General features: G+C 55.8%; 7 protein-coding genes across 7 annotated transcripts; 4 read left to right on the top strand and 3 right to left on the bottom strand.

Annotated features, from left to right (window-relative positions):
• Positions 1-1,307: 1,307 nt before the first annotated feature.
• Positions 1,308-1,777, top strand: B0H18DRAFT_1006121 (uncharacterized protein; the record flags this gene model as incomplete). The annotated part of the gene is made up of 3 exons (XM_048028629.1): positions 1,308-1,317; positions 1,379-1,525; positions 1,590-1,777. The coding sequence occupies 3 exons, from the start codon at positions 1,308-1,310 to the stop codon at positions 1,604-1,606; spliced, it is 174 nt and encodes a 57-aa protein (XP_047893666.1). The 3' UTR covers positions 1,607-1,777.
• A 91-nt stretch (positions 1,778-1,868) lies between these two features.
• On the top strand, positions 1,869-3,866 carry B0H18DRAFT_1006119 (uncharacterized protein). The gene is made up of 9 exons (XM_048028628.1): positions 1,869-1,966; positions 2,018-2,497; positions 2,524-2,850; positions 2,934-3,073; positions 3,128-3,175; positions 3,222-3,311; positions 3,379-3,553; positions 3,611-3,630; positions 3,734-3,866. The coding sequence occupies exons 2-8, from the start codon at positions 2,038-2,040 to the stop codon at positions 3,628-3,630; spliced, it is 1,260 nt and encodes a 419-aa protein (XP_047893665.1). The 5' UTR covers positions 1,869-1,966; positions 2,018-2,037; the 3' UTR covers positions 3,734-3,866.
• A 165-nt stretch (positions 3,867-4,031) lies between these two features.
• On the bottom strand, positions 4,032-6,334 carry B0H18DRAFT_1006114 (uncharacterized protein). The gene is made up of 7 exons (XM_048028627.1): positions 5,704-6,334; positions 5,421-5,625; positions 5,261-5,361; positions 5,148-5,214; positions 4,930-5,095; positions 4,677-4,868; positions 4,032-4,625 (listed from the first exon to the last, which is right to left on the bottom strand). Exons 1-7 carry the CDS (start codon positions 6,078-6,080, stop codon positions 4,411-4,413), a joined length of 1,323 nt encoding a protein of 440 aa, XP_047893664.1. The 5' UTR covers positions 6,081-6,334; the 3' UTR covers positions 4,032-4,410.
• A 320-nt stretch (positions 6,335-6,654) lies between these two features.
• On the bottom strand, positions 6,655-8,964 carry B0H18DRAFT_1006106 (autophagy-related protein). Its single transcript, XM_048028626.1, has 7 exons — positions 8,829-8,964; positions 8,657-8,773; positions 8,491-8,586; positions 7,270-7,326; positions 7,198-7,220; positions 7,106-7,146; positions 6,655-7,018 (listed from the first exon to the last, which is right to left on the bottom strand). Exons 1-7 carry the CDS (start codon positions 8,859-8,861, stop codon positions 6,840-6,842), a joined length of 546 nt encoding a protein of 181 aa, XP_047893663.1. The 5' UTR covers positions 8,862-8,964; the 3' UTR covers positions 6,655-6,839.
• A 75-nt stretch (positions 8,965-9,039) lies between these two features.
• On the top strand, positions 9,040-11,226 carry B0H18DRAFT_1006104 (T-complex protein 1). The gene is made up of 8 exons (XM_048028625.1): positions 9,040-9,165; positions 9,218-9,279; positions 9,334-9,413; positions 9,464-9,594; positions 9,645-10,232; positions 10,283-10,791; positions 10,868-10,969; positions 11,026-11,226. The coding sequence occupies exons 1-8, from the start codon at positions 9,126-9,128 to the stop codon at positions 11,155-11,157; spliced, it is 1,644 nt and encodes a 547-aa protein (XP_047893662.1). The 5' UTR covers positions 9,040-9,125; the 3' UTR covers positions 11,158-11,226.
• Positions 11,227-13,256: 2,030 nt separating this feature from the next.
• On the top strand, positions 13,257-15,348 carry B0H18DRAFT_1118935 (uncharacterized protein; the record flags this gene model as incomplete). Its single annotated transcript, XM_048033872.1, has 20 exons — positions 13,257-13,312; positions 13,366-13,444; positions 13,501-13,514; positions 13,565-13,663; positions 13,730-13,739; positions 13,795-13,812; positions 13,865-13,890; positions 13,943-13,968; positions 14,035-14,069; positions 14,124-14,148; positions 14,196-14,223; positions 14,282-14,324; positions 14,385-14,485; positions 14,546-14,605; positions 14,657-14,684; positions 14,741-14,795; positions 14,860-14,884; positions 14,943-15,057; positions 15,124-15,162; positions 15,226-15,348. The coding sequence occupies 20 exons, from the start codon at positions 13,257-13,259 to the stop codon at positions 15,346-15,348; spliced, it is 1,005 nt and encodes a 334-aa protein (XP_047893661.1).
• A 1,049-nt stretch (positions 15,349-16,397) lies between these two features.
• On the bottom strand, positions 16,398-18,167 carry B0H18DRAFT_1006080 (uncharacterized protein). Its single transcript, XM_048028623.1, has 2 exons — positions 17,298-18,167; positions 16,398-17,237 (listed from the first exon to the last, which is right to left on the bottom strand). The coding sequence occupies exons 1-2, from the start codon at positions 18,124-18,126 to the stop codon at positions 16,810-16,812; spliced, it is 1,257 nt and encodes a 418-aa protein (XP_047893660.1). The 5' UTR covers positions 18,127-18,167; the 3' UTR covers positions 16,398-16,809.
• Positions 18,168-18,173: the final 6 nt, after the last annotated feature.

Raw genomic sequence — 18,173 nt, 5'->3', positions numbered from 1 at the left:
CCAGAGCTAGATCGTGGTGACGCCCGGCCGCGGCGCCTGTGCACTCGCCGCGGTCACCTGCGCATAATCCCGATCCTCGCCCGATCCGCTTCGAACCGAGGCGACCTCCCCGAAAGGACCAACCGGCGCCGCCCTCAAGGCCTCAAGCTCACTACAAGCTTACCCGCTCACCGTCTGCGGCATGCGTCTCTGTGCTTCCACAGCCTAACTGATGACTCTACATTGAAACGGGCTAGGGACGAGGCAAGTAAACAGATCACTGTGGGCATACCGGTCCGGTACCGCTTGTATAGCATGGCCATCCATACGTTGACACCCTTCGCCGCTGGACAGTGAAAGTCATGTTTCATTCTTGTTGTACGGAATTCTGTGTCTCAGGCACTTATATGCATCATCTTTGACTGTCATACCGTCGCTCCAAGGGGTAAATGCATATCGACTTCTACAGGCGACCTGGAACCATCCCAACCCCCGCAGGATCTTTCAACAGCACGCCGGTAGACTGTAGAACCATATATTGCTTCTGTAGTAGCACAGCGACGGTCGGTCTCCGTTGAAGCCACAAGGCGCGATCAAGATAACCTCTAGCCAGACTAGTGGTGAGTCTCTCCGCCATCCTGTACGCGGTCCTCGTAACTTACATGATTTTCGATCCAGCGGTCAGTTTGTGCCTTACAGCCGCTTCCGTCTTGTGAGCGGCATTGGCTGTCTCTCTGGCGCAATACCTATATGCGGGTTCGTGAACATCTCAGCGCCTGTGCGTCGTGCAGTGTCTTCTGCAGTTACCTCCTTCCAATCTGCACGTATGCGGCCTCACGGCTTGGCTTGTCTGCGAGGCTGTTTTGCCTCTTGACCTGACACATGTTTTGCTAAGGACGCCGAGCTGTACTTAGTCTGCTGCCGCAGTACTGCGGCTGGATGTGCAGTGTGCCAGGGCATGCTAATAGGCCTGCCTGGGCCGTCGCGCCGATGTGTCACTGCGCTTGCGATACCTTTGTGTTAGCCTACCTGACATTATAGGTACCGTGCATTGGGGCACCCGGTTGTATGAATGGTAAGTAAGTGCAGACAATGATCAGAGACAGGGGAGCGGCTCACAACGTAGACCAGGGAAGAATTCCCCAATAATTTCCGGTACAGGCATCATATACCTGCAAGTCCGATGTTATTCGAGGCCAGGTGGTTCCATCTGGGACTCGAGAGTCGGAAGCTCTTCCGCTCCACCATCCTGTGTGGAGACATTCGGCGCCATCATAACTACGTTCCCCATCATGGCGAAATCCGCGTCGCCTCTACGTTAAATATCTATGCCTCCAAGTTCCAAGGGACTCAATACCCCTTTCAGCCGTTGCGACCCACTACTCGTCATCGCGAGAAGTCCACAATGGGCGCGCACTTACGTACTGGTGGAGGTTGCGCGGCGCTGGCGACGACCGCGTTGCAGAACCACTTGATGTGGCTGTCGGAGAACGTGTTGCCGCCTACATGTCCTCACCGCGTTATGATCACACGATGGAGTTCGAGGGTGAGTACTGTTCCTGGCTGCTCACAGTGGAATACAGTTGCTGAGCTGCGACGCCCTTTCGAAGCTGATATCGGGATATAGAATTGAAGTGGTGCTGCTACCGGCCCAGGCAGTGTTTGTCACACCCACTCAAGTCGCTTGCCATCGCTCCAGCGGAGACGACCGTCATTCATTGCGACATGGCGGCGCTGCGTGCGGAGTGCGGAGGAGCATGGAGGCGGCGTCCACCGAGGACCGTGAAAGCGAGCGGGCAAATACATATCAGTGTTAGGTGACTTGAAATTCAGTCTGCTTCTGCAATAGAGAACCTGATAACCTTCTGCCATCGTCGTTAGTGCGCCCCTGGAGCCGACCAGCTGACCTTAAAGCTGGCTGCGATGTCTTGGATATAGTATGTGAGCTTAGCATCACTCGCTCATGCGTCCCCAATACTAGTAGACAGTGAGTCGTCAATACCAAATGGCACACGCGCAGTCCAGCTAATGCCACTAGGTCCCACTTCTACCACAGACATGCCACTCCAGTCGCTGAACGAAGACGCGCTCGTGAGCATCGTGTCGTATCTGGACGCGTCGGACGCACGTCAGCTCTCCCTGACCGCGCATGGCGCGGTCCACGTCGTGGCCAAGCATCAGGCCCTAACATCGGTCGCGGTGCACTCCATTGCCAACACGACGAGGTTCTGCATATATATCCTCACCGACATGCCGCACCGTCTACCAGCCTTGCATGCCTTGGAGGTCGACACGCGATGGATAATGGATGGTCCGGTCACCGAAGAAGAGCGTCTCGCTGTGGCATCCCTCCTCGCGAACGTGCTAGAAAGGGCGAACAACCTGCGGAGGCTCGCATTGACTGGTACAGAGGCGTGGATACTCGACAACCGCCGCATTACCGACGCGGTGTCCTCGATGCGATTCCTGTCTGAGATCTCGTTCGAAGGTCTTGGTCGCTGCACCCTGAACATGATTCGTGACTTACTGTCAGCACCCTCCAAGATTTCTTGGCCGAGGTGTGGGTTCGACCGGATGGGGAGTCAGCTTTAGACCTCCGCGTTCGACATGACTTCACTCTGCCGAGCGTCACACAACTGGTCTTGAAGGGCCATATATCTGATCTCATTCCAGCACCAATCTACACAAGGACCTTCCCCAATGTCCGCTATGCTGATCTCGGAAGTTCGAGCAAGCGATGGGATACTGATGTGGTGACACTAAACTGGCCTTACTTGCAGCACGTCAAGGGTACGGCAGAAGCTCTCAGCAGTTGGGTCAACGCGGTGCCCGTGCATCTCATGGAGGTCACCACCCCGTTATGGCATTCCCGTCCATCAGGAAATTGCAGCGATAACAGCTGGATCCACGCACAGCAGCGATCAAACGCCTCCGAGGCCATAGCAAATGCCCAGCCCATAGCCTTGTGGTCAGCGTATCGTCAAGGCTCGGCGTGGACTTCGTCAAGGCATCATCGCGGTTGCGATACCTTTCCGTCAGTCTGCACGATATCCGCAATACCGCGGATTGGGGCACTCAGTTGTATGGATGGTGGGTAAGCACAGACGAAACTCAGAGACATGCGGGAGGGGCTCACGACGTAGACCAGGAGGGAGTTTCCCCAGTATTTGCCGATACAGGCATCATATGCCTGCAAGTCCGATGTGACCCGAGGCCAGGTGAATCCATTTGGGACCCGACAGTGGATCTCTTCCGCCGCACCATCCTGTGTGGAAACATTCGGCGCCATCATCACTGCTGTCCCCACTCTAGCGAAGCCGTGGCGTCTCTGCGTTACCTGGGCCTCCACGTTCCAGAGAAGTCACCCCTTCTACCCACTGCGACTCACCCGCACCGCAGCTGCGTGAAGAGAGCAAGGAGCCAGAAGACGATCACCAGCGTGCACTCACGTACTGGTGGAGGTTGCGCGGCGCTGGCGACGATCGTGTTGCAGAACCACTTGATGTAGCCGTCGGGGAGCGTATCGCTGCCTACATGTCCTCGCCGAGTTACGATTACACGAAGGACTTCGATGGTGAGCTGCCGCTCGCTCACAATGGTATTAGCCTCCTGATATTCGACGCTCTTTTAGAAACCAACTTCGAGATGTAAGAACGAGGCGGTGCCGGTACCAATCACGGAATGTACACGACTATTCCTGTTGTTGAACTCAGCATATTCAAGTGTTATGGTTGATGTCCCCGGATGCCAACAGCTCAGCACTCAGCGGCCACCTGGAATGGCGGGACTAGCTGTCTTAAGTTTATGTCCGTTATGTTCCTGGTAGCAATCGACATGTCGAACGTAAGTTCCGTAGTCTGAGAGGGATGAGATTGGCGTTCTCCGTGCGGTCCTGGCAGATTCATACTATTATGTAAGCGTGAGCGCGTGGAGCTTCTGCTCTTATTTGTGAAGGTACGGACGGATGTGACTCTGGTTTTGAACGCGTGAGATGAACATCAAACCATGTATGCAGAAGCATGGCATCTTGGATTGGAAGTTGGGTCGAATCGGAGAGAACGCAAGCGGCGATTTACGCGTGCATCCATCGGAGACGGTAGAACTCCATAAGTCTGGAGTGCACTGCGTAGCACGCGATGCAGCTCGAATGGTATACAGGATTCTATTCTATTGACTAAGGTCACATCTGTAAGGATGTCGACTAGTTACGGGACAGTACAACAATTTTTGGAACTTCTGCAGAGGGATCAGTACACAACAGAGACTTAACGAGTGTGGTAATAAGCAAGAAAACAGCAGAACAGTAGAGACCCAACCAAGTAAGCTGAAGCAATAATCTAGATCATCAAAACAACCCGCACGAGACTAAGAAGAGAACGAGAGAGCACGTCAAAGAAGGCCAGAGAGGAAGGGAAGGATAATAGGGAGAAGTTACACGGTGCCATTCCTATGGCGACCCGCACTGTATGCATGCGAGCTGTCGCTCATCCAGAGCGCGACGAGCTCCCGCCGGGCGACGTCCCGGCTATGCCGCGCGGCCTCCTGCACGCTCTGGCAGTTCTCCGTGAAGTTCTGCACCGCGACAGCGAAATTCGTGAGGAGTCGGTAGATCGCGTCGAGCTTGCCGACCATGATGCCCACTTGCTCTAGAAATCACAATGTCAGGTGGCGGGACGGGAATAGGGGAGGGGACGTACGTGTGATGCCGAAGGCGAGTGCCTTCCCGCCGTACATGAGGTCGTAGAGCCTGACGCCTTGGAGGAGCCCCACCTCCTTCAGCTGCTCCGCCGCGACGATCTGCTCGTGGTCCAGCAGCTCCATGTGGGGCTTGAGCGCTTCCAGACACGATTGCAGGCAGAGATGTGCCTTCTGAGACCACACTGCCGCTTCTGCAGCGTGCCATGCAGCCGCGTGAGTCAAGACTACGTGTCTGCGGGAGAGGGGGCGCACCTCGGTATGTCTGTGCTTTGCTTTGCTCGTCGCCTAGGGCAGCCATGAAGCCGTTCCGGCTCGGGCTGCAGACGCTGTCGAGGAGGTTCATCGCTTCGGTGTAGTGGTGGTGAGCGGACTGGACGGCAAGACGCGCCCGTTTGAGCACTTCCGTGGTGGCAACGCACTGGATCACGGTCAGCCACGCAGGGGCAACGGCCTCAGCGTCGAGAACTCACATCCTCATATGACTGTTCACGAGCGGTGACGGTCTTCTCTGCTCGTATGATGGCCTGTTCATTCCCCCTTCGGCAGGTGAGTTTGATTGTAAATATTCGACGAACGGGCGTACTCAGTGAACCGCCACGACGGGAGGGGGCCTCCGTCAAGCATCCTCCTCAGCTTATCATAGCAGCCATCGAGGGTCGCCGCCAACGCCTTCGTCGCCTCGACCTGCCAGTTGCACAACACATGAGCCGGAGAAGACGCCGCACCAGCCGCAAACTACCAACCGCCGGGCGTACCTTCGTCGTGCGCCGGTGGCTCTCCCGCTCGAGCCCCGCCTCGCGCACACTCGCCTCCGCGAGGTCTTCCAAGTTGCTGTCCGGCGCGGGGACGTCCTGGAAGGGCACATGCGGCGCGTTCTTGTGCTTCCAGAACGCGATCGTCGACGACTTCCGCGTCACCTTCCGCTTCCCCGGCGACCGCGCGGCATCCCTGTCGTCGATCACAAGGACGCAAGGGTCACGATCAATGAACTGTGCGAAGCGGGTGATCGACGAGTGATTGACGTACTGCTCCGTCTTCAGGCCCTCGACCAGCTTCTTCGCGGCGGCAAGCTCGGCACTGCACTCGTCCCGATCGCGTTCTTCGAGTTGTAGGCGTTGGAGGGCGTCGTCCGCTTCCTTCCATTCGTGGTACGCCTCGAGCAGGCTCGTGCCGAAGCTCTTCGACGTCGACCCGCTGGAGGTCGAGGCGGCCGAACTTGATGGCGCGTGACTGTGGTAACTCAGGTGCAGCAACGAACTCTTCTTCGCTATGGAGCTGGGTGAGGTGGGTGAGAGCGAAGAGCCCGACATGGACGACGACGCGGAGGGTGGCGACATGGGCAGGGGTCCTACGGGCAGGCTGAGGCTTCTGGGTGGGATGTGGCGTGTGCGTGCTGTAGCCATAGTAGTAGCAGGCTCGAGGCCGGGTGTAGAGACTGCGCACGAGTCAATGCAAGTTATAGCACAGGAGCTGCGGCGGGATCAGCATGGAGGACACCTTGGTCAGCGTGTCAAGGGGAACATAACGGCGAGAGATAGAAGAACGCGACATATAGCCATCGCAGTTCGCAGCCGCCCTCGGGCACTCGTCTGCCCAGAAGCCGTCTGCCGGGGGGAAGGAACAGAGTCGCCTTCCCGCGCGACCGCCCAGAGCGTCTTCCCATGCACGTTCGTCCCGCAACAGGCAAGCGCGTCAGGCGCCCGTGATGGGGAGGACGAGCGCAGCGAATGTCGGGCCACGACCGACGCACGTTCTTCCCAAATGCATCCGTCGTCCATTTCTGTGGCCTCTTCGGCGCGCCCTGAACAGAAGCGCTGCAGCGGCGAATCGCGATCCAGTCACCGTGCCTGCATGAACCTACGGAACACCGAGTTGAGTTCAGTGCCACCCTCCAATTACCTGTAGACCTGGTTAACCTCGTTGGCTACACGTACCGGTCGAAATGGTCTTCGGTGCGTACCAAACGCATGCTGGATGTAAGCAGTCCGAAAATGTAGAGGCTGCGTCTCTAGCAGCTTCACGGGAGGCTATGTACACATCTGGCTGTTAAGGTTCTGCTACACGTAAGGCGAGCAGTCTGTGAAGGCAGCCAGACAGGTCCACAGTCCGTCACAGGGCAAACTCTCAAAGGCACCAGTCACCGACTCTGGCGGGGCATTAGGTTAACCCACTTCCACGCCACCAACCTTCACGGTAATCTTGATTGGGAACGGCGATATACCGTTGGCGTTCGTGATGAGGGGGACCGCAGACCGGCCACGTTCGGAAGACGCGTGCGTGAGCATCGTCTTCAGGCTCTTGGTGAGCGTGGCGGCGAGGTCCGCTTGGAATTTGCGCTGATCTGCAGAGAAAACGAACGAGACACAGGGTAAAAATAACATTGCGTAATATTAGAGCTTGCGCATACGGTGAAGAAAAGGCGGCATACCTCTCTCGGGTGTGGGCTGCCGGATCTCTGCGTTTATGATCCTGAAACGTGGGTCAGTTGCAGGACACCCCCTCCGCCCGCATAGTGCGTACCACTGCTCCCAGGGAATTTCTTCCTGGACTTAGTTTAGGTGCTGTGGCTCGCGGCGCTATATCGGGACTCACCTCTCCCATCATGAACCATGTCTTCCTGGGACGCTTTTCTGAGAACGTTACGATGATCTGGATGCCGTGTAAGTGCGCTAGTCATTGTACTTCAAATACCACAACAAGCAAGGAAGCAATCATGGAATGTGCAGTAAATGGAGAGTAACCAGAGGGACGGTACTTTATCAGCTCCGATATTCGGTCACGGTCGACTCGAATTATAAGCATTGATAACGAACCATGGTACCGCTTCGTGCTGATGTCGGGGTCTGAGTGATCGGTCTGCTTCACCTGCCCCTTTATTGAAGTATCAATGCCCAGAGACACAGTCCGTGAAACCCGAGGCAGCCTTAAGAGGTTGACAGGACACGACAGCGCAATCAGCATGATCCGCGAGCTTCCTTGTCAGACAAGCCTGTTCGATGCGGACGTGGCTGGGTAATGCCTGCCCTCCTGGTACAGCGTCCCATGGCGTGCACAGCGCTCCTGCGCAGATAGCAGTCACTGCGCCGCGATATAATGCACTGCGCCTCCAATATTGGCGACGCCTTTGCGTGAGGTGGATGCCCGAAGCACACTGCCCAGACACCAATCAGAAAACGGAAGCAGAGTTGCACGTCCTCCCACAGAGTACTCGCCTCCCATGGTAGAGCGCGACGAGACACGCCTGATATCAGTCGTGTTTGGAGATGCATGAGGCAGTCGATAGAATAGGCAACAAAGTGGAACAACCGAAGAGACATGTCCCGAATCAAGCTTCAAAGTTCGATCGAAGTCGACTCGCACTCAATACGCCAATAGTGGATCGTACCGCTGCTTCGTGCTATTGGCGGGGTCTGGGAGACTGGCCAACTTCATCCGCTCGTTCATAAGAGCACTGGTATGCTAGCTCGTGTGAACACTCAGAAACTGAGTCCGAGGGGCCCGAGTAGCCTCAGGCAGTGGCGTATCAAGGCCCAGACAACACGGCGAACACAGCAAACATGATCAAGGAACTTCCCCAGTTCAGTCTGATCAGGGCGGATGCAGCTGGGCGATACTAGGAATCTTGTACAGCATTGAACGACGTGCGCAGCGCCTCCGCGCAGAGAGCGGCCACTGCGCCGCACCCTGGTTTGGCAGTGTGCTTGAGGGTACGTGCTCTGAACGCACTGCCCGACAGCAAAGAGCAGTGGGGACTCCATCCGCCACCCTTCGAGCGCCCTCCCCGGGGAATTATCACAGAGCGATGAGACACACCTGACCACGCTTGCTAAAGCCTCCCTCAATGCTTTTCCAGAACGCATCGACCTTGTCGTTCACCAGCTGTTTCATCTCAGGATCGTCCACGCCTGGCTGACCGTCCGTCAGATTCAGATTCGCCACCGGCGCGCCGCGGTGGCGTGAGGGGAAGTGTGCAACTGACCATCGTGACATCGAGCACCTCGAACGTTTGTGGTTTGACGGTGCCGAAGAGGCGGTGGAAGAGCACGGAGTGGAGGACGGCGCGCAGGACCTCCTGCGTCGTGTGCCGGTCAAGGACCTGGCTGGATATGTATCGGCGGACCACGCAGTCGCTCGGAGGCTATAAGTCTCACCAGCTCTATTGTTACAGTTGGATGTGTGTTCATCCTTGAGAGATAGCTCGCCTAGAGATTGTGGGGACGCAAGCAGGCGACGCGGGCCAGGCTCGCTATAAGACAGGACTGAAGTCTGATGGTGTGGCACTGGAGGGGATCGCACAGGCGCCCGTCACGCGCATGCGGCCCCAAAAGGGTTTACCGGCGCTTCCGACTTCACGTTTTCGAAATCGGCGAGACGCGTCTGCAGAACGCGAGCCTCCTCTTGCCTCTTCCTTTCACGTTCTTTGCTCCTACGTCTCTCTACGTTCAGTCATGATGCAGGCCGGCGGACAAACACCAATCTTTGTGATGAGTACGTTCGTTATTGTCTGCTTGGGAAGGGCATCCCTCAGAGACCTTTGTAGACACCGCGCCCGAGAGGCAGTCGGGACGGAAAGCACAGATTTCCAACATCACCGCTGCGAAGGTACGCATATTATTATTTGTTTACAAGTACGGTGCTCAAGATATGCTCGGGCAGACCGTTGCGGATGTCATCCGAACATGTCTGGGTCCGAAAGCCATGCTCAAGATGATTTTGGATCCTATGGGTGGTATTCTGTACGTCTCTACAAAATCTATCATATCCGTCGTCTTACCGCGAAGCTCAGGTTGACAAACGACGGAAACGCCATCTTGCGGGAAATCGACGTCGCACATCCCGCAGCAAAGAACATGATCGAGCTCAGTCGGACACAGGACGAGGAGTGCGGTGACGGAACCACGAGTGTCATCATCCTTGGTATGTCCAGACCGAAGTTGTTTCTGAGATGATGGCTTGACTTTGGCTAGCTGGCGAGATTCTCGCCCAGTCTCTATCTCAGCTCGAGCGCGACATCCACCCGGTGGTCATCATCTCCGCGTACAACAAGGCTCTCAAGGAGGCCCTCGAGATCATCAAGAAGATCTCCATCCCCATCGAAACCAATGACGACGCGCAGATGCTCTCCCTCATAAAGACGTCCATCGGCACGAAGTTTGTGATGCGCTGGTCCGACCTCATGTGCAAGCTCGCGCTCCAGGCGGTTCGCACTGTCGCAATGGAGGAGGGGGTCACCAAGACCGTCGACATCAAGCGGTATGCACGCGTCGAAAAGATCCCGGGTGGTGAGATCGAGGACAGCAAGGTGCTCAGCGGGGTCATGGTCAACAAGGACATCACGCACCCCAAAATGCGCAGGCGGATCGAGAAGCCGCGGATCGTCCTGCTGGACTGCCCGTTGGAGTACAAGAAGGGCGAGTCGCAGACGAACATTGAGATTTCGAAGGAGGCGGATTGGAGCAGGATACAGGAGATTGAGGAGGAGCAGGTCAAGGCGATGGTGGACAAGATCCTGGAGTTCAAGCCTGACCTAGTCATCACCGAGAAGGGTGTCTCTGGTACGTCAATCGCCCTCGGCATTGTCAACATGCTTTGATCGCTTCCATAGACTATGCGCAACACTTCTTCTCCAAGGCGAACGTCTCCGCCATCCGACGAGTACGGAAGTCCGACAACAACCGCATCGCGCGTGCTGTCGGCGCCACTATCGTCAACCGCGTGGAGGACCTTCGCGAGGCCGACGTCGGCACCAAGTGCGGCCTGTTCAACATCGAGAAGATTGGCGACGAGTACTTCACGTTCCTCACCGAGTGCACGACCCCGAAGGCGTGCACGATCCTCCTCCGCGGCCCATCAAAAGACATACTCAACGAGATCGACCGCAACCTCGCGGACGCAATGTCCGTCGCGCGTAACGTGGTCTTCAACCCCATCCTCGCCCCCGGGGGAGGCGCGACGGAGATGGCGATCAGTGTTGGTCTGCATGCCAAGGCGAGGAGCATCACGGGCGTGGAGAATGGGCCCTTCCGTGCCGTCGCTGATGCGATGGAGGTAATTCCGCGGACGCTGGTGCAGAACAGCGGAGGTAACGCGATCCGGGTACTCACTGAGCTTCGGGTTCGTACATCAGTCTCTTTGAGTTTCGCTCGTGTCCGTGAGTTGCATTTCGAACTGACGTGATCATCTACTCCAGGCGAAGCATGCCAATGGAGAACACTCGTGGGGTATTGATGGCGAGACAGGGAAGATCGTGGACATGAAATCCTACGGTCTTTACGAATCTGCCAGCGTCAAGGTCCGTTAACGTATGTCTACGCCGATCACCGTGGCTGATGCATTAGCGTATCGCAGATTCAAATCCTCAAAACGGCCGTGGAGGCTTCGCGTGTGCTTCTGCGCGTCGACGATGTCGTGCAAGCAACGCGGAAAGAGAGAGAAAGTGGTGGCGGAGGCGCGCCCCAGGAGGAGATGATGGGAGAATAAGTATCCTGGCGTAGTAAATGATTAATGTGTACTAGGTCCTCAGAAGTACGTGCTCCTTTTGGCTTGCTCTCCGTATGGTGTCGTTGCATCACACGCGCGTGCTATCCGTGAAAGTCGGATGTCGCCTTGGGTATAAGCCTGTCGGCCCCGAGTCACCTGTGGGAAAGGTAGTTTTGACTATTTTGAGGCCTCGAGCTATTGTTAGGGCTCCTCACCACATGGTTCTCTACTCCAGATCCACGGCGTTTGTTGCGAAGCTGCAATTTTGTGCAACAGCTTTCGCCGACGGTTTTGATCATGCGCTCCCGGACTACAGGTGCGTGGAAGTTCGTGCCCCTTGGCCCGCAGAAACTCTGTGCATGACGTGGGCAAGCACCCTGCGTTCACTTCTTGGTTCCTTACCAGGCCGCTTTTCAGCCGCATAACACTGTTCTGCCTAAAGATCTTCCGTGTGGTGAGTTGGTCGACATCTGACTCAAACTTCGCCCGCTAATGATCGGACTTCAACCTTTCGGGGATATGCAAAATTTATCGGACATGTCATGACTGCGAGTGAGCGCGTCATGATGAAGAACAGAGCTCTATTCAGCGCGACTGTGAATTCCGAGCCGCCCGGGCAGCGAGGCTGTCACTGTCTCAGCCTCCTAACTTACCTGAATTGTTGCAGGCCGGAGAACGATCCAGCGCGCGCCATCAAACCCCAATATGGTACAAAGTTCAAGATGCATCCAGACCGACGTGGTGCCCCTGCCATGGATGAACATGGATATTCTCCGTCAGAAAGCGCGACCTCCGAGTGAGCACGATACCATCGCCTCGAACCCCGACGCAACAAATTGACTGATGCGCCACGACTGATCGAGAGCCGGGTAAAAGTCGCGGAGGTATGTAGCACCCACCCTCTTCAAACATTCGCTCGCTGTGGTGTATCTGGCAGTCAGATTGACTCAAAAAGCAATGCTCAGCATGCGTATGAACCAGCAATGAAGAATGACAATGCGGCAGACTGCGCCGCTGTCTAACGTTCGGCATGGTGTAGTGCACTTGGGCTAGCACAGTATTTATCACGTTGGTCACCGACCGACGTGTTGGGAATGATCGTACCTATCTGCAACGATACGGTCCCCCCCTCGTGCATTGCAGGTACGTCCTCTGCCTCACAGCTCTGGCCTACCCGTGAACAGATAGTGACCCTCGACTGTTGGCCGTTAAAAACGTGGAGGTGCTGCCACCATCTGACGCCAATACCTCACCTGCACGATGATTTTAAATGGCGTTTGTGCGGCCTGGTCATGATTCACAATAGGATCAGGACTGAGGCTCGCTGGAACTACCAGATCTCTATTGACACCTAATGCCAGTCCGTCAAACCGGTCGTGGCTGACGCTGTCCTGGTGGCGCAAAAATTGTTGACGGGGACTGGCGTTCGCAAATCTTCTGTTCGCTCCCTGAACAACGAGGCAGGCACTACGTGTCCGTCACTTTGAATGCAATGTCTGGCAAACACCTCGCGGATCTCCCTTGTAAGGGAGACTGACTTCCACATTTTTCGTATCAACCTCCGTGCATTGTTCTGCATGTGAACAACCTGTGGTTAGCTATCAGCTTCCGACATATGGCAGTGAGTCAATCACGGATCCGCCAGCGAGGTATCTGACGCATCTATTCGCACCGGTGTCCTGGCTTTCAAAATTTAACTGAGGAGGTCTTTTGTGCGCTCGATCTCATTCCAGTACCCGCAGGTGGCAGCGTAGATCTTGCGCAATTGTGGCGCCCGGCGTCGGTGCCATCCTTTCTATAGCCGTTGCCGCTTGATAACGCAGATGCCAAGTATTTAGTACACCGATGGACAACACGGTGCCGATATCGGGTATATGGCACTCGAAACTGTACATTGGTCCTCGACCATGTCAAGCTACGCCAAATCCGGGAGGCCATATTTCAACGCCCCCTGACCCGTCTTCCAGTCTTCGTCTGGCGCCCAAGTGGGCATGGTACCGTCACCACAATGTCGTTCTTGGGCGCCATCATACCCCGGACCTTTATTAGGCGTCCCTCGCCGCCTCCTTCGCAGGTGCTTCCCCCAAGGTCTGCCTGCCATGGATATCTTCCGCACCCTCGGGCCTCTCCTGCTAGGAGGACTGGTGTCAACGTTGTGAGTAGTGGATGTTCATCTGCAGTATGTTGCGCTCATCCCCGATGAGCCAGCCTGTCGGGGGTGGTATCAATGCAGACCGCCCTGTACACATCCGTGTACCACACTGATATCACCTGGCTGCGCACAATGGTGAGTTTCTGCCTCATTGCTGCTGTCTCGTCTGAGCGTGATGATCGGGATATTAGGTCTATGTGATATGGTACGTCAGAAGTGGTCCAACTTCATGGCCAGTTGCTTATGCTTCACCAGGCTGCTTGACATCCTGCACACCATATTCATTTGCATTGCGGACTGGGAATACCTGATAGCGAGCTGGGCAGACGGTACGGTTCAGGATTGGATACCGTGGTAAGTCCAGCCGTACACCTGTCCGAGTCAGTACGTGAACCATCCACTGACTCTACCGGACTCCAGGTCTATTGGGGTACGGGGCAGTTTCGCCATAAATTGATCTTTCAGTCACGCTGATTCGCCTTCAGGGTTCAGTGATGCTAACGGTGTGTCTCTCAGTGTTGACGATGTTCGCTGGTCTTACTGATGGCGGTCAAGGCACTCATGACTTTCATAGTACAATGGTTCGTCTGCAGCTGTCAAACCCGCATGGCTTACTGACAGGACCATACACAGCTTCTTCGCCTGGAGAGTACACACAGGTACGGGTTGAACGCGTCGTTTATTCCGCACGTGAGACGGTATTAAGTGAGCTCGGCATACTGCAGTTAGCCACAGGAAATGGTGGATAACCATAATACTCGTGAGTCGATAAGACTGCACACCTACCACGCTGCTGATATCAGGCGTCTCTCAGACTTCAGTTGCTTCGGGACGGCTGAGTGAGTTTCATGCAGCGGTAGTAGGCCTTAACACTGACAATTTGTAGTCGCCGCCTTGGTGTCGACCGCGTACATGTCAGTGGCCCCATTTGATATTTTCTTCAGCGTTCTTACGAAGCGTGCTCACCGGCAGGATACGGCTTCAGAGTTACGAGGCGTTCAGGCGGGAGGTCGGCGTAAGCCTATCTTGACCGATGGTTCTGACTCGGATGACCTGCTGACTGACCATCGTGCAGTGGGTATTCACGTTGGGCCTTTCGCTCTCGGCACTCCTCGACATCCTCGTGGCTTCCTCACTTTGCTATTACCTTCGGAAGAGCCGTAGCGCCTTCTCCTCGTGGGTATCCTCTCAGGGAATCCTGCCCCTTCTCCTCGGCTGACTGCTTGATGTGTACAGGATGGACGCTATCATCAACACGTTGACATTCTACACCATCCAGAATGGTTCTTTGACCTTGTGAGTGCATGCCGCGTGATGCACTGTGGGCTGGAATTGAATCACACACAGCGTCACGACTTTCATTTCTCTCATCCTGGTAAGCGGTTTCCATTTGCTGTGCACTTCGTTGCTGAATATGAATGATCCGTCTAGTGGGTGACCGTCGACAACCTGATTTTCCTCGGCCTCCACTTTGCTATAACCAAGCGTACGTTTAGTTTGCCGTTCACTCCTCGCGCATCATTTCCGAATGCTCACTGTGAATACCGCAGTGTATGCCAATGCGTTTTTGTCGACGTCAGTAACCCCTCTTCACTTCACCACTACCAAGGCCTCACTGTTTGTGTTTATTCAGGCTCAACGCGAGAAAGACACTCCGGCTCCAACAGTCATCAGTCGACAATGATCCCTCGGTCCCAGTGATGCTCGGTGCAGACCGCCGCTCCCAACGCTTGCACACTGGACGAATGGTACGAACATGATCCGAGATTCACTTCTGAGTACCACTCCTGACGTCGTCCCTGGCCATCTCAAAGCACACGGGCTTGACCGACAACATCCCCCTGTCCTCTAAGGTTAGTTTCTCCCCTCAACAAGCTTTGATGGGAGCATGAGTGCTGACAGCGACCGGACATTAGCAGGTGGAGATCAACATCCAGCGGAATGTGCAGATCAGCAGGGATTTTGATATACTGGACGAACCGGAAACGGAACGGGAGGACGGCTCTTCCTCCAAGGAGTCCCCGACGAGTCATTTCTGAGTCCGAGATGTAACGAGGGACCGATCTATTGCAGTACAGTGTATTCTTGTTGAATTTAGTGTATGTTCGATTAGCTACGTATTAGGCCAGGAGTCCACTTGTAATCGTGTTAGGAAGACCGCTCCTCTACCACGACCGATCGAAGGCTGCACGCAAGTGGTGAGAACGAGAACGATGTCGGTCCGGAGTGTGTTCTCACAAACTCCGCTAACGTCCTCTTATTCGCGTTGCAACAATGATTTCGGACTGGGCCTCGCAGCTCAAGATGCATCGCAAATTCGTATGGCCGCCTTCCTGGTCACCGAACCCGGCCGCAGGTCCTCTTAAACACGCTAGTCGGGTCCCTTATACACCAGGCTCCAAGATGTCAAAAAGGCTCACCTTGATACAGTTTGATCGCCGTCACGAACACACCAGCGGCCGCGAATAGACGGGACGACGTCGAGATGCATATACCGACAGGGAGGATGCCAAACGGACTACAATGAATTTGAATGCACCGGCCGCCGGCCTCCCACAGAAGCTTGTGTTAATTAAGATGTTCTACTGCTTCTCCGAGTCGTTCACGTTCATGACGTAGACCTGGATTGGCTCCGGAGGCTTCGCATCCGCTTCCGATGCCTTCGTATGTGACCTGGATGAACGTGACCGTTCAGCAACGCGGCCAACATGACGAAGGCAATGAGATCTGACTATACCTCAAAATCGTGTTCTGTACACAACGAACATCCATGATGCATCGCATAGCGGCCAGAAACAAGCGGTCAACATGACATCCTAGTCAGATCCAAATCCGACTCACCGTCGTGGCAATGGAAGAAGTCGGGTGCGGTTGCGCCGTCAAATTCGACTGCGGCAGCTCTTTGGGCGGCGGAGGCGGCAGCGGCTTCGCAGGTTTGAAATCCCTCACAACGCTCGTCGCGGTTCGCTGCTTCTTTTGGGCTGATTTCGCGAGCTAATCCGCGCAGGGAGACGGTCAGTTGCGCTAACATGAGCAGAAGCATGAGGTTCGGACACTCACTCTTCCCATGATGTGAACAGTCCTCCAACACGGGGGTGCCACTCGATCGTGCCAGTCACTGGTGGGCACTACAGTGAGGATGCTCTATCCTTGTGTTCTGGGTCCTCTTGTATGGGGGCTCACAAAGGGAGGACGATAACGTAGAACTGGTCAACAATGTCAAGGAGATCGAGTCACATCAGGGCATCCTCTACGGAGCCACGAGGGATCTCCCGTATACGTATGCAGGGCCCAGCGGATTGAATTGATTGAGGGCGGTGCTGTGGCGGCCAATCAGACTCGTGGGTCGGACACTGATCACTATCTGAACGCTCAGGTGCGGCTGAAATCAAATGTGATGTCGTGACTGACATAACTTACCGATCAGCGTTCGAGGTCGATGTCCACCGCTGTGCTACTCCGGAGTCGGTGACGGTAGTCGCAGTCGTGAGTGGGCAGACTCACTGCAGAATACCGCGGTCCCTCAATTTGGGGAAGCAAGGTTGGACGATCGAGGACCAGTACTCCTCGTCTGCACGGACCCCTCGGGAGGCGGAGAACACCGCGACGTACACGCTCTGCAGGTTCTGGAACCTGGGCTGGTCGTCCGTGTCCTTTCCGGTGAGGAAGGCATCTATCGCAGACGTGACCTCCGAAGTGAGAAACGAGGAGAGCATGCCGAGCGTCGCGAGGGGATCCGTGTCGGGGGCGAGATCGCGGATGTCGAACTCGAGAGAGAAGTACGCGAGGTATTTCGATGTGACTCGTGAGAGGAGGGTGGTGAGCCAGGTGCATGGCTGGATGGCCGTACTTTCCGGAGGGACCTTGGGCACCTGGAGCGTGAGACGGAGTTCTGTGAGTCTTGAGTTGCAGCTGAGATCGAGCTCGTCTGCGTAGAAAGCATTCAGTCAGCTATCAATGAGCTGCGTTCTCCAGCCGATACGCGTACCTATTGCTTCCATGGCTGCTGTAGAATCCAGGTCTATCCCTCCGAAGCGTATATCAAACACCAGCAGCGAGTCATCAGCAGATTGTAAGAGCGGCTTGACACGAAGGGCCTTCAGGTCCTTCAAAAGGGGAGCAGGGTCCCAGAATGCGACCTGTAGCTGCTCCAGTCCTTGCGCTACATCAGCCGTTCCTACCAGGAAGTCGACCACCTCGTCCATCGGGGTGCCGCACAGCATCTCAAAGTCTACGATGTTAGTGGGTCTGGTCAGGAACGTGACCGGGGGACTGTTCTTCTCGAACGCGATGTCGCGGCACGCCAGAGTCTGCAGGTGAGGCAGGGCGAAGATGAGGCGGCCAAACGTGAGCACCGTCGGGAAGGTGACGTGCGCGAGGGTGAGTCTCGATATGGAGACAAATGTCGTGAGATGCAAGAACACGTCCTCGTGTATCGACCTGGTCTGCCAGGTCGCATGCCATATCCCCATTTCGTCGGCATGCAGTGGGTTCGCTGCGAACACCGCTGCGAGCGTGCCTAGCTGAGGGATCGGCTTGCGCGTCGCCTCCTTCGGGTCTCCGCGCACGATCAGCGTGTGTACCTGCTCCCTGTGGGCGGCCTGCGACCTCAAGTTCTTGGTGAATCTGTAGACGTCGGCCCGGGAGTGGAAGAAGACTCTGCTGAGGAGATGGAAGGTGCTCCGGGGGCGCCAGACCTTGCAGACCGCTGAGCATGCGAGCAGCTCTGGATGGTCCTCCCAGAGGTGGTCTATGACTCGCTCCCATACCTCGACGGGAAGGACGGGGACCGCATGAGATCGCGTAGCAGACGGCATCCGAGGACTGGGCTGGTTGATAGCGGACGACGGTCCTAGGAGGAGGT

The sequence above is a fragment of the Fomitopsis serialis genome (genome assembly GCF_022376445.1).
Source record: "Fomitopsis serialis strain Sig1Antser10 chromosome Unknown B0H18scaffold_31, whole genome shotgun sequence".
Taxonomy (NCBI): Eukaryota; Fungi; Basidiomycota; class Agaricomycetes; order Polyporales; family Fomitopsidaceae; genus Fomitopsis; species Fomitopsis serialis.
The sequence above is the reverse complement of the archived record's forward strand: the minus strand, read 5'-3'. Positions and strand labels throughout refer to the sequence as shown.